General features: G+C 41.4%; 1 protein-coding gene across 1 annotated transcript; it reads right to left on the reverse strand.

Moving 5' to 3' along the window:
• Positions 1 to 641: 641 nt before the first annotated feature.
• On the reverse strand, positions 642 to 13,271 carry LOC128737830 (uncharacterized). The gene is made up of 9 exons (XM_053832565.1): positions 13,199 to 13,271; positions 12,710 to 13,080; positions 3,656 to 4,061; positions 3,355 to 3,531; positions 2,862 to 3,038; positions 2,540 to 2,710; positions 1,981 to 2,478; positions 1,786 to 1,919; positions 642 to 1,728 (listed from the first exon to the last, which is right to left on the reverse strand). The coding sequence occupies exons 1-9, from the start codon at positions 13,269 to 13,271 to the stop codon at positions 682 to 684; spliced, it is 3,054 nt and encodes a 1,017-aa protein (XP_053688540.1). The 3' UTR covers positions 642 to 681.
• Positions 13,272 to 13,702: the final 431 nt, after the last annotated feature.

A 13,702-nucleotide genomic window follows, 5' to 3' on the forward strand; every position in this document is an offset into this window, starting at 1 on the left:
GCATGGGTTAATTCTCAAGCCCTTCATTACCCTTCCTTCATGTTGAATTCTATATGAACTCCATAAAGCACTTTCGACAGTGTAAAAAGTCACCCTTATAGTTAAATGTACCCTCACCAGGGATGGTTGTACTGGCATTGAGGAGTAAGGTGGGTAAAGTAGAGTTAGCATTGACGGGAGAGTAAAACCACACAAACACGCATGAAATTTAATAAGCATATCGCTCATTCAATAACCCGTGTAAACAACTGCTCTATTGAATAGGTAATTTCAAACAATAACGACTAAGAGAAAGTGAAAATATAATTGATCAATTTTATGACAAAGTCGAAATAAATTGTTTACAACAAAGCTGTAGGAAAAGAAAAACAAACAAAATTGTATTAATTACCCTATTTTTTACATTATTTAAATATTTATTTTAAATATTTACATTTTTCAATATAGTTTTTCGAAGAATAATTCAGTTTGAAGTCATTTTATTCAACGCCAATCAACATGTCTTTATTAAAAATAGAAATCCTTTTCAATTTACACGACAGTTTTATCCTAGATAAATCAAAATTTCTATAACAACCATTTTGCAACTGCATAAATTTCGGTTTCTCAGCCTCTCCGTTCCGATAGTGAATTGCATTAGTTTCCAGCTTGACTACGACTAGGCTACAGGGTATTCTGTGTTCAAACGTCCGTTTCACCTTTGCCGTTTTTAGTAACCTTTTCATTTTCGCTTGGTTTCAGTGCAGGAATGTACTGCCCTAGATAGTTTAGTATTAGCTCACGATAGCGATACAGCACGATGCTTACGATAGTAACGACAAACAATACACCGGCAATAATTTCGTAGTCGTTCTCCAGGTGATCGTAATCGTTTTCAATGCCAATTAAAGCGCCGAAAAAGCGACCAAAGCCGAAATGGGCAATAACTGGTAAGGCTTGTGCGATAGCGGTTATCTTCCGGGGCAGGATATCACGGAAATGTATCACTAGTGTTATCCAGGTCAAGCCAAGTGTGGTAGGTAGCAGAAGATCTTCGATAATATCCCAGAATTGCCAGTCGAAAATAGCCAATAAGATATAGCGTACGACTAAGGAAAGGAAAGCAGCAACAAGGATCTTGCAGACTCCGAAAACTTCGATAATTCGTTTCGAGAATACAAGCACAGGAATAGCAAGTAGATCACCGACAAGTAAGATAGTTTTCCAGACGTTTTGTAATCCAACGGTTTTCTTTGGTTCATTACCATCACCCTCGGTCGGGATATCAATCATGTGAGTCTCGTCGATCGAATCGATAATGCTCCAGAGCGATCCCAAGCCAAGAGCAACCAAAAACGGCAACCAACATTTTTTGGCGTATTTGCAAAATGCTGCAGCCGAGAAAAATTTCTGTGGTGTCGTTTTGAACTTCCACCAATGTTCCGGTGGAGAAAGATCCATCTTTAGTGGGCTAAGCAGAATAATGGCCGCAGTCGTGTTTAGGAGTATGAACAGGAAGTACGGTTGTTCGAAGTCATCGTTGAAGAAAACAATCCATCCAATGGCACCCCAAACTAACTGTCGACCAAAATCGGCAACGCCCGTCGATGGATCTCGGGTTGCGATAACAATGATGGTGTTGAACAGTGTTAGTGCGGCTAGCAAAAAGAAATCCAACAAAGAGCGTATCGATAGGTAAAAGTAATATGTAGAATCTCCCCGGTCGTCATCACCGTCGTTGTCTTCATCCTGTAAAATAGGAGGATGTTTATTATTATTAAAATTTTAGATATTTTACTTATTTACCCCATCACAATCTGTTCCGTACAGTAAACTGGTGTTCAAATCATAAGGTTTTTGAAGAGAACATTCGATCACCGGTTTACAGCCTTGTTCTTGCGTTTTCACCCAAGCTTTATCAATATGACATTTAAAACCATCTAAAAATGTGAAATGTGAAAGTAGTATTATACAATTAACTGATTCCAATCAATTTCAAACCCAAAGGATAAATGCATTCCTCGTCATCATCACGTTCGTTATGTTCATCAATGGACGCTTTAACTTCGATGACATCTCCGTTAGCAGAGTAACATTTCTCGTCATCATCGTCCTCATCATCCTCATCTGAATTGTCCGCCGCAGGATCGTGGCAAATTTTAGGCGCAGAAAATTCGCTCTCTATGTTCTCCTGGGTATCCGAAATTCCATCATTGTCATCATCGCTGTCGATGCTATCCGGGATTCCATCGTTATCATCATCATTGTCCGCTGCGTCCGGAATACCGTCATTATCGTCGTCCTCATCCAGATCATTGGGTATACCATCTCCATCTAAATCGTTTGAGTTACGGGATCCCTCATCCAGCACATCCAGAATGCCATCGTTGTCATCGTCTAAGTCAAGGGCATCCGGAATGCCATCGTTATCATCATCCGTATCTTCCGAGTCAGGTACTCCATCGTTATCGTCATCGTCATCCAGATCGTTCGGGATACCTTTGCAAAATAATGAAAATTCCTTTATACATGGCTGAAAACGGAATTCTTTACAGTTTACCATCGCCGTCCAGATCATCGCTCAAAGCTTTGCCTTCAAGCTCATCCGGGATGCCATCGTTATCATCATCAACGTCCTCGGCATCCGGAATACCGTCATTATCGTCGTCGTCGTCTTCTGCGTCTGGAATTCCATCATTGTCATCATCGTCATCTTGTTCATTCGGAATACCTACATGCGGGCCGGAATCATGCAAAATGGTTTACTTGCCAATTTGGGGATTTGCCAATTCAAGATTATCGTGTAAAAAATTTAAGCTGTTTTGTTGCAGTTGTGCGATTTCATGGAATGTCAATTTGTTAGATGGTTTGAGTAAACCTACCGTCACCGTCCAAATCATTCGGCTTGGAAACAGCATCCTGATCTTTCACATCCGGTATACCATCGTTGTCATCGTCGCTATCCAAAACATCGGGCACGCCGTCATTGTCATCATCAGTATCCTGAATGTCCGGAATGCCATCATTATCATCATCATCATCCTTATCGTTTGGAATGCCTGAGAAAACATGTGGCATGAATTTTGTGAATCCATACTAGTTTAGAAACATGAACCCCACAAATGTTCAAATTTTGAAGTCTTCGTAATAGGACGCGTTGGATATGATGAAAAAGAATCGCTTACAACACAAGAAGACAATGACGAGCAGTGACGATGATCGTCCCAGGATCACTTTCAATCTAAGTAGACGATGGTGAGTATCGTGCAATTCGTAACGTTCTGATATACGTACACAAATAACACAGAACGCTAGCAGAGGGTGTATTCCAAATACACTTAACAAAATAGGAAGCAGGCATTGAAGCTTACGTACCATCCCCGTCTAAATCATTGCCCTTAGATTTCGCATCGGAATCTGCACCATCAGGAATACCATCATTGTCGTCATCATCATCCTGAGCGTCCGGTACTCCGTCATTGTCGTCATCTTCATCCAGCGCGTCCGGGATGCCATCATTGTCGTCGTCTTCATCCTGATCATTGGGAATTCCTGAAAATATGCTTGGCCGTTTGCTAACTATTTTTACAACCTGTCAACCCTGTCTCTAGATACAAGTCCCAACTCTAATCAATTAAAAAAAAGTCACCATCAACTTTACTGTTCACAAACATACCATCTCCATCCAGGTCATTTGCCGTCATCTTCGAATCAACATCTACGCTATCCGGAATGCCATCGTTATCGTCATCCAAGTCCTGCGCATCCGGTATCCCATCGTTGTCGTCGTCATTATCCTGCGAGTCTGGAATACCATCGTTATCGTCATCCGGATCCTGATCGTTGGGAATGCCATCGCCGTCCAGATCGTTGCTTGCTGCGGTGTCTTCTTCGCCACTACCGTCATCAGCACGCACTGTATTTGATTCATCCGCATCATTTGCATCATCATCATCACCAGCATCGCTATCCTGGAGGGCGGCCAACCGTGAAGCATGATCCTGCCGCTCGTAGCAGGTGGACTCGAAATGAGCCTCTCGTTGGCAGCTGTAGCTGCAGTGTTCCAAACTCAGAAGCCCCACCTGGCAAAGATAAATTAGAAGGAAATACAACGATTAATTAACGTGTAAAATTTTAACTTCAGAAAAAATTGCGTGCTGTCTGAAAACACTTCTGATGGTTGAGCGGCTGTTCCTATTAGATACAAATCTTCTACGTCAGTGGTTTCCAATCTGGCGGAATTCGGTATACTATTTTGCAGAGAGCTAAATTTTTGGCGAACCCCCGGGGGAACGCTACTCTAAAAAATTGTGAAGGAACGTGCAGCTCTAGCCAAAAATACTGCTGTTATCATGACAGGGGTGGTTTCAAACGTTGATTCCGCGGCAAGACGGAACATCGCTTGCTCAGCCTGGTGAGTTGTCTTGAACCCTGGAGCCAAGATGGTAGTTCCATTGCGAGACTCGGAATGTGGTTCTAGTAAGGCAACCTGCCTAAATATAACAATTACGACTGCAAGGCCCAATTTCACCATAGTGGTTAAGAACGGGAAACTGCAGTTGTGCTGGGTAGACTGCCGTATTGCGTGATGGATTGGAAAGCGTTTAACGAAAGGATGTGCCCTTTAAAAATATGAGAAGATTTTCTTAACTACAGCCCACCCAGTTAGATCCAGGGTACGATGCTAACCTAACAAGCCAGTCGTCGTATATTCGAATCTCAACTGGGCGGTGCTGCTATAGAGTCAGTAGGATCGTTGCACAAGCCCCGTACTTTTCCTGTATTTCCTTATTAACTATTATTATCTGTTGATAAGGAAGGGTCAAGTTCTTAAGGATGTGTATACTAATGACTCTGCTTTTTTTCTTAACTACAATACCGTCAAAGTGCATTGCTCGCACAAAGGTAGACTTTACAGTGACAAGAAAGCGTTCAACGCGCTGCTGGAGGCAACGTACGACAGCAATTTGTCATTGGAGATGTGAACGCCCAGGTCGGTAAGAAAGCGATGTATCAATCCAAATAGAGCCCCATAGCCTGTATCGCACCACAGACCAACATTTACTTCGCAGCTTTCTGGGGCCTGTATCTTTTTCATTCCAGCAAGCGACCACCGCAGATCAACTAACCAGTGAACAACGCATAAATCGCCTTCCTTATCTACCGACCTTGTTCTTCTCGAACGTCACTAACTTACGCTCCTTTCTTTTGAAGATATTCCTTAGTAGCAGTACATGGGCGCTTAAAGTAAACAATGGCACACCAATCGCGACAAAGCCATTTTCCTCGACTAAACATTCGTCAATCGAACAACCCGCAAGCTGCCCAAAATTACCCGTGCTTGGATGATGAGCCCCTACCATTTTCTAAAGGGTTAAGTACTTTGATCTTCGAAGATTGATTGAATACTCTTTCCTGTTAAAGAGATCGCTAGATGAAAAAGAGAGAAATAAGGGCGTAAAAATATCAAAACATAGCGACGAGAGAGAATTTGGCCAAGTATTGTTGAAAGTGTATGAAAAAGTAAAGCAATTTCGAATCGAAACATGACATGTGTGGATACGAAGAGGGAACCTGATCACGAACGAGCGCGAAGTAATCGAAAAGCGAAAACTGTTTTTCTATGATCTCCTCAATGCCAATATAACAGAAGAAGGCAGAAGTAGCTGTTCTGTTTTTAGATAGGTAGCCTTACTAGGACTTACGCTACCCAGTCTCGTGATGGGGCTGCTATCTTGTAGTGTCGAGACAACACTGTACCTCCTTCCCTGTAAGTAAGTGTGAGTAGTCCGGAACTGAGGAATCAGTTAACCAGATATTTTTAGGGGCCATGACAGGCGTTATAGCAGTGTTTTCGGCTTGACTTCGTGGTACCGCACAGTAAGTAAGAAGGAAGGTAATCTGGGAGTGCTCACGAAACACAGCAGCATCTTGACTCCGCACTACTGTGAGGACTTTTGATAAGAAATCGGATAGTTAAATACTAATAGAGTCACCGGAAATGACGAATTCCCGACAAAACGCTTGATACATGGTTAGGAACCACCAGTAATAGGGATTGAGTTACGGGATTTTGTCGGATCGGAAGGTCGGATTCGAACTGTCCCATTTACAAAAAGGGCGATTGGCATTACCTTGATCAACGCCGCCTTACAGGGTGTTCTCCCAGATCTTGTTACGACATCCACTCATGTTAGAAAAGAAATTCGTGGGACAGGTCCAGACGGACCTTACGAGAATCCGCGCTATTATGCATCATATTTTTACACTTCGGCAGGTTCTTTAGAAGTGTGAAGAGTACAATAATAGTTCATTTATGTCGATTTCGAGGCAGCACACGATATAATCGATCAAGAACAGCCATAGTGGGCAATGTAACAATACGGATTTCCTGATAAACTACCGAGGCTGATCAAAATCACCCTGGAACGAGTGGGCATCGTCCCGGAATCTGCGGTAAGGGTGCATTATATAATATCGCTATTCAAGGTGTAATTCGGTCAACGGACAACGGAATGCGAGGTATGATTTCCGTATCGAGCTGTTAGGCATCACTGATGACTGCGACGTAATCAGCAGAAACCTTGCGACAGCGAAGGCAATCTATGCCATTCTCAGAGTGGATGCTAAGAGAGGTTGAGCGAACATCAATGCGTCGAAACTTAAATATCTGGAAAGCGAGTGCTTGAGAGAAGTGTAGTGAATATGATTGATGTAAATAAACTAACGTAACTAAAGAAAAAAATATACAGAAAAGACATTCGATCTATAAGGCTTGTCAGTCATGCGTGATCGAATTAAAGAAATCAACCAAGAAAATTAACGATACTTCTAAATGTTAGACTGCTAAATGCAAATTTAGTTAGACTTTACATTTGGCAACTAGGTCTAGAATTACCGCAAATTGTTCGCGCCAACGCAACGTTTCCCGTAAGGTCTTGCAACTTCATGAGAAAGCGAGAATCCATTCTGTGTACTATTTTCGAGAAGGAAGGACGCGCTCACGCGCACTCTACGATTCGGATACGACATGGCGCAGCCCGTAGGTAAGTAGAGTGAAAATCGATATGTTATATTCAATTTTCGTTGTTTCAAAACGGATATTTCGATTTTGGGCGAAGCGGTCCCAATTTCAATAAAATATTGCATGTAGTGTACTTTGATTTTGGGCGAAGCGGTCCCAATACAAAAAAAAGGTTGAGTGGAGCGGTCTCAAAAATACAAAATGGCGAGCGAAGCGTCCTCCAAAAAACCCGCATTGCTAGCATCTTGGCTAAGATTTTACATTATAAATTACAGCGAAACAAATGCCGAAGCGAGGCTACATCATGAAGGATTTGACCCGACAAACCCCGGTGGAAACTACTTCGGTTGGAAAACAGTATAAAATCAAAGATTTGTCTCGTGAATTGGCAGCAGAAAAGATTAAAAACGCACAGCTCATGGACGAGCTCCAACAAAGTCAGCGAATTAACGAGGAACTCCGAGCTAAACAAGAAAGGGGACTTGATAGATCCCATGTCGAAAGGGAAACCCAATTTTCTAGCACACACAGATTGACAGCTATCCCAAGTTTGGAAGAGTCAAGATTTTTCACTTCCATTAATCAGCTCTCCATCGCCTCCATTAACATACCAGAATGCAAATCAATAGACGACGGTGAGATTCATCGCCAGTCTTTTGAAGCTTGGAAAGAGCTTCTTGTAGACTCCATGGCATTGGCGGGAGTAGAGGATGAGTTCACTATGTTCAAGGTAAAGGCTGGTACTAAATTGCTCGAAATCTTCAAGAATACAAAATCATCAAATGACGATCCAAGTGTCGTTCGTTTTCCATGCGCAAATGCAATGTCCAGGCTGAAGTCCTATTTCGGGTCAGGATCAGATGTGATGCTAATGAGGCGTAAGTTAACAAGGTTGGCTCAGAAAGAAGGTGAGTCGGACTTGTCATATATAACTCGTGTTGGTTCGATGGCCCGACTCTGCGAGTATGAAGATCCCAAAAAATTTGAACAGATTGTTGCTACAATTTCCGAACATGCTGAAAATGATGATATCCGGTCAGCCGCACTAAAAATGTTGAGTCGCAATAAGGGTTTTATAGACCTGATTGATAAGGTACGTGAAATCGAAACTATTAAACTGAACGAAGAATACGTCCGCAAAAAGTACCGAAATGTCGAGCAAAAAGTGGTAGCATCTATTGATGCATCTTTTCCGGAATGCATGAATCATGCAGGACATGCACCACAGAGAAATACTCAGTATCATGTTAACAGACCCTCTAGAGATACTGGAGCTTCACGGGGTAGACTACCGTACACTAACAGCGGTCCATCTCGCTATGCAGCTAAGGCATCTTACGCGGGTTCATCATTCCGTTACACACCCAAAGAGAAATGCTGGCGCTGCACAGTGGAAAATACTGGGACAAAACACCCAAAATGGAGTTGAAGTTTTTCATGAATTATTATTTTTCTATGAAAGTAGACAGACTAAATAACTATATTCCAAAATTTCAGAGCACTGGGAATGATACAGCTTTTTGGAGAATTTTTTGAATCTGAGGTTTGTGTGACAATTTCCCATATTTTTCAATTAACGCAAGTTTCGAAAAACTGTTTTTAATCGTATCCTGTTAGGAATTTGGATACAAAGAAAACGCGATTTGGTATTGAAATGGTTATAGATTAGCACCTTATTTTGCAGATTGACGAAAATCAAGTACACTCTAAAATATGTTTGTAACAAATCTCAAAATAGTAACACACATGTGACTTCGAATTTTCAAAGTTGAGCATCTTTTTTTGGGAACGGAAGGTAACCGTGATTTTTTCATATTTTATGTAGAATTTAGTCTACTTTCCAAAAATCATATCCGCATTTTGCGCAGATTTGCGCAGAGACTAAAAATATTGAATTTTATAGAACCATGTGTTTTTAGGCAATCCCGCTTTGTAATTACTTCTAACAATACTATTACAGATATTTTTAAAATAAATCTTTGAGCATTTAGCAGCTAAAGGTTAGTACCAGGTCAGCAGAGCAGAAATGACACTTTGATATTCAAATTTTAGTGAATAAACATGGTTATTGGCTTTTTAAAATTCGAAATTTATTTTTAAATGTGGCTCAACGTTATGGATTGCTGAGTGTTACAAGGTCATTACTACTTCTCCTAATTATCCCAATGCAAAAAAACACAAAATAAATATAATAGTTCAAGTAGTTATAAAACTTTTCTTAGAAAATAATTTTAGAGACACCCTAATTATTGATTTTGTAAGTATTTGAAAACTTTAAGTTTTAGTAGTCAATTTGGTTCACAGTTATATACAAAATATGTATGTTCCATGCTACTTTACCAATTTTATTAGTTTTGTCTCAGTTTTGTTCTGACTGGCGCCACTGTGCGCTGTAATAGCATATATCACGGAGCTAATATTTGTAGTCATAGAGAGAAGATCTGCAACAACTGTGGAAAATTCGGTCACATCGAAAGAGCATGTCTTTCTCATGATGAAGGAAGGACGCGCTCACGCGCACTCTACGATTCGGATACGACAAGAAGATAGTGGTCGTCTCCCATGAACAGTGACTATTGACGGCAATGAACGAGGTTATATGTTTGGGATCTCTGTAAGGAGCCTCAACGACGCGTTTACGCTGAAAAGCCTGCTATCTTCGTCCTCCCTTTGGTAAGGCATTTCTATTAAGGATTCATCGGAAGAAGCTAATCGCTTCGCTAATCAGACCGGTATTCGTTTACAGACTTAAAATAATAACGTTGCTTACGGAAGATGTACGCTCAAGTAACAGAGGACGTACAGTTGCGGAAATGTAGGTAGTATGCGCTACAGGCCCTGTTTGGAGAGATATCCATTGTACACGCGATAAAAGATGTTATACGTGGCCAGCCAGCCACGTCGTCAAAATACCGATGAGGGTCGAGATGCTAAAAGAATCGGCAACGAGTAGCACACAGTTGAGTGGAGCAGAGTGCAACTGGATACGAAAAACCTGATTTTTCCAGGTTTTTCCTGGTGTTTAATAGAATTCTAGATTTCATATTGCGATATAATTTTAACTGAAAATATGTTTCGATCATTGATATTTTAATTGTTTATCAATCTACGAGGTATTGAGAAAAATTACCCCACCTACTCTATTTCCCTAGGCGAATTCTGCAATCACTTTCTCTTATTCTGCCGACCAGCAAATTATACTCCTCCCGTGAGTTCCTTATCTGTTCTTTTTCCCGCCCAAATTTATTCGCAAACTCAGGCGCAAGCGGAGTTTTAGTGCCCATTGCGGCTAGCTCTCGAACCCGCCGTGGCGCTTTTCCTGCCAGCCACGCGTTTAATTTTCGTTCTCCCAGCCATAAGCCATGCAAAAAAGCAGTTTAATTGAGCTAATTTTTAATTACGCTTTACTACTGGTGGCTGTTCTACTATCTGACCAATGCGGCTTATTTCATTTTGCATGGATTGATCGGGATTTACTCTTCCGGGTCCAAGCTAGAGCCAAAAATTCGTAACGTGGAAGGTAGGGTCGCTACACCCGCATTTCGGTTACAACTTGTAACATTCAACAGTATGGCAAGTTTATGCACTGCCGTGAGTCAGTGGAATTTCTCCAACATTTTTCTTGAAAACCAAATTTCGTTGCGGTGCCACTGGGATTTACTTCGATGTTCTGCGAATTGTGTCGCATGCCGCCAAACATGCTGTCACATGCTGAAACCTCAATGTCATTCGATTCGACTTGACTAACGGCAAACGAAACGCGCAAAGTGAGTGCAAACTAAATTTGTTATATCACTTCACTTGCCTCGCAGAATAAGGCCCTTTGCAAAACACTGAGCTAATTGTCGATAACACAATCTATCGCTTCTGTGCCGTACTTCTTTATCTATTTCTAAGTGTTCTTGACTACTCAATGCATCGATCATTGGGGTTGTTTGAAACAATCCCTGATTTTGTTAAAAATTCCCTGATTATTCCAGGTTTTCCCAGGTAATTTCAAATTCCCTGACAATTCCAGGATTTCCAGGTTTTTCCAGGTAGTTGCCACCCTGAGAGAGCAGAGTTCTTAATACGGCACAAGCCATCCCAGCAATAAGCTGCTGCAGAAAAAGAAGAAGTAGAAATAGAAGATGAAGAAAAAGATGTAGTAAAAGAAGAAGAAGAAGAAGAAGAAGAGGAAGAGGAAGAAGAAGCAATGTTATTTGTGTAAAATAATCTGGAATATTTAGTTTTGTGTGCATAATGTACATTATGTAATTTGCAACAGAAGAAGGCCCCCAGCTAGCACCAAATCGTACATCAATAACCGAAAATTATCGTAAATAACTCTTAACAAATTCGGAATCGTAACTAATGCTTCATAAAGTGCACCCAAGTTGATTTTCAGTCGTATATAATGATAATAGCTGTCATACATACGATATTCAGCACAGAATCGTATAGTAGCATGGACAGGGTCGGGCTTAATCGGATATTGTCGCATATAATTACTTATATAGTTGAAATGAGTATATTTATTCCTCATCACGCATACCGCCTCCAAAATAGCGCGGATATGCCAATTTTGCGCAACAAATACGAGTTATTAGCATGTATATATGTACGTAATGCTGATTTTTAACTTTTATATATATGAAAATGCTAGCTGGGCCAACAAGCTAGAATGTAGGAACTATCGAGCGATCATTTTTTTCAGCGCCCGCTACCTATAAAGTTCTTTTGCTGTTAGCTAGAAGTTATCAAACCGGTTTTGTGGACGGACGATCAATAACGCGCTAAATCTTTGTGTTGCGGTGAATCCTCCAAAAGTGTAGCGAAACCAAGTCTCTACGCACCACCTATTCATGGATTTCCAATGCCATCTATGATACTATCGATCGTGAAGAGCTATGCAACATGACGGACGAAAACGGCTTTCCCGGGAACATGACAAGGCTGATAAAGGCCGCGATGGATAGTGTGCGGTGCTATGTGAGGATATCGGGCGCGTTATCAAGCCCGTTTGAAAATATGCAGGGGACTTCGACAAGGTGATGATATCACCTGTTCAGCATCGCGTTAGAACGTGTTAAAATGTGTTCGATTTTTAACATGCGGGCACGATTTTCAATAAATTTAGTCAATTTATCTGTATCGCTGACGACGTGAACATTGTCGGATGGACATTTCAGGTGGTTGCTGAGCTGCATACCAAGTTAAAACGTGAAGCAGGGAAGGTTGGATTAGTGGTGAACGACAAAAACTAAGCAGCTGTTAGCAGGAGGAACCGTGCTCGCATAGGCAACAGTAATCGACAACAGGTAACGGTAATCGACGGGAACGAATACGAGGTGGTGCACGAATTTGTATAGCTCGGGTCGTTGATGGGGTCGGATAACAACTGCAACAAAGATCTATGCAGACGTATTCTTGCTAGAAGTCGTGCTTACTGCGGACTCCACAAGATCGTAAGGTCTGGTAAGTTTCACCTCCGCACTAAATGTATCATGTACAAAACGCTAATAAGAACGGTAATCCTCAACGGGTACGTAACGTAAACAATCCTCGACAAGACAATGCGGTACATGAGCAATACATTCGTTCTCGTATACTATGTGCGTTGCGTTTTCGTTAAATACTAATATGGTTATGGTAATCATTTAAGCCAATGATGAATAAGCATATATCGTTGGGAATAATGCCAATATAATCTACTAAAGTACGCACCTTATTATGATCCCAATCGTGGCATACACCTTCGGCCGTACACTTTTCCTGCAGCAGGAAGGCACCCTTTTTGTTGCACATGAAGCTCACTTGTGGGTGGCACACGTCTGGTGGAGGATTTCGTTCGACGCCAAACATCAGTATGGCATATAGAACAATCGAAGCCAACAGACTAAGTGCTGTCAGGATCCGAACTCGCTTTCCATAAGAAAATGCGCTGGAGGTAGCCCATTTGTCCACCAAAAGTGCGAATATCAAAGGCCCGAAAATGGCCGCAACCGGAATGATTACCGATATTGAATAGATTTCATTGTAATCGAACCCCTTGTGAGCCATGTTCGACTGCAGGAAGGGATAGATGCATCCTAAACCTAAAATATGTGTAATAAAAAATAATTATAAAACACATGCTTCATTGAATAATCTCGGGCCATGACCAAACGGATGTATTAATTTAAAATTAAAATAAAATTTTCCATAGGTACTCACCTCCATAAAATAGAAATAGAACACATTTTAGCGAGATGCAATGCTTGCTCTCGAACAGTGGTTTGCCCTCCATCTTCCGGAGATGTGCGGCGATACTACGTTTCGCTGCCGGTGTCCTCCACTATCCTTACGCTAAGAGTCAGTATTCGGCGTTATTTTTCCGTTAGCCTCCTAATCGGAGGAAACAAGCGTTGTTATTTGCCAACTGTGAAAACCGAAACAAAGCTATCAGAGACAAGTAGGAAGACCGATTTTTTTTTAAATTGTCAATTGTTTTCTATGGTGTGGTTCAATTGTGTGGTAAGGTGGAAGACCTCGTGTGGGGGAAGGGGAAGACCTTCTCACATTTCTTCATGGTGGTACTGAACACCAATTTTTGCAGCGAATATGTAACATTATTTATTTCAACAATTTATAGTCGCGTAATTTATAGTCATTGGTGGAACTAGTGGGGGCGGGGTCTGCAATCCCTGGCATTTGGACCGTTTTATTTCGTGTTCGTCG

The sequence above is a fragment of the Sabethes cyaneus genome, chromosome 2 (genome assembly GCF_943734655.1).
Source record: "Sabethes cyaneus chromosome 2, idSabCyanKW18_F2, whole genome shotgun sequence".
NCBI lineage: Eukaryota > Metazoa > Arthropoda > Insecta > Diptera > Culicidae > Sabethes > Sabethes cyaneus.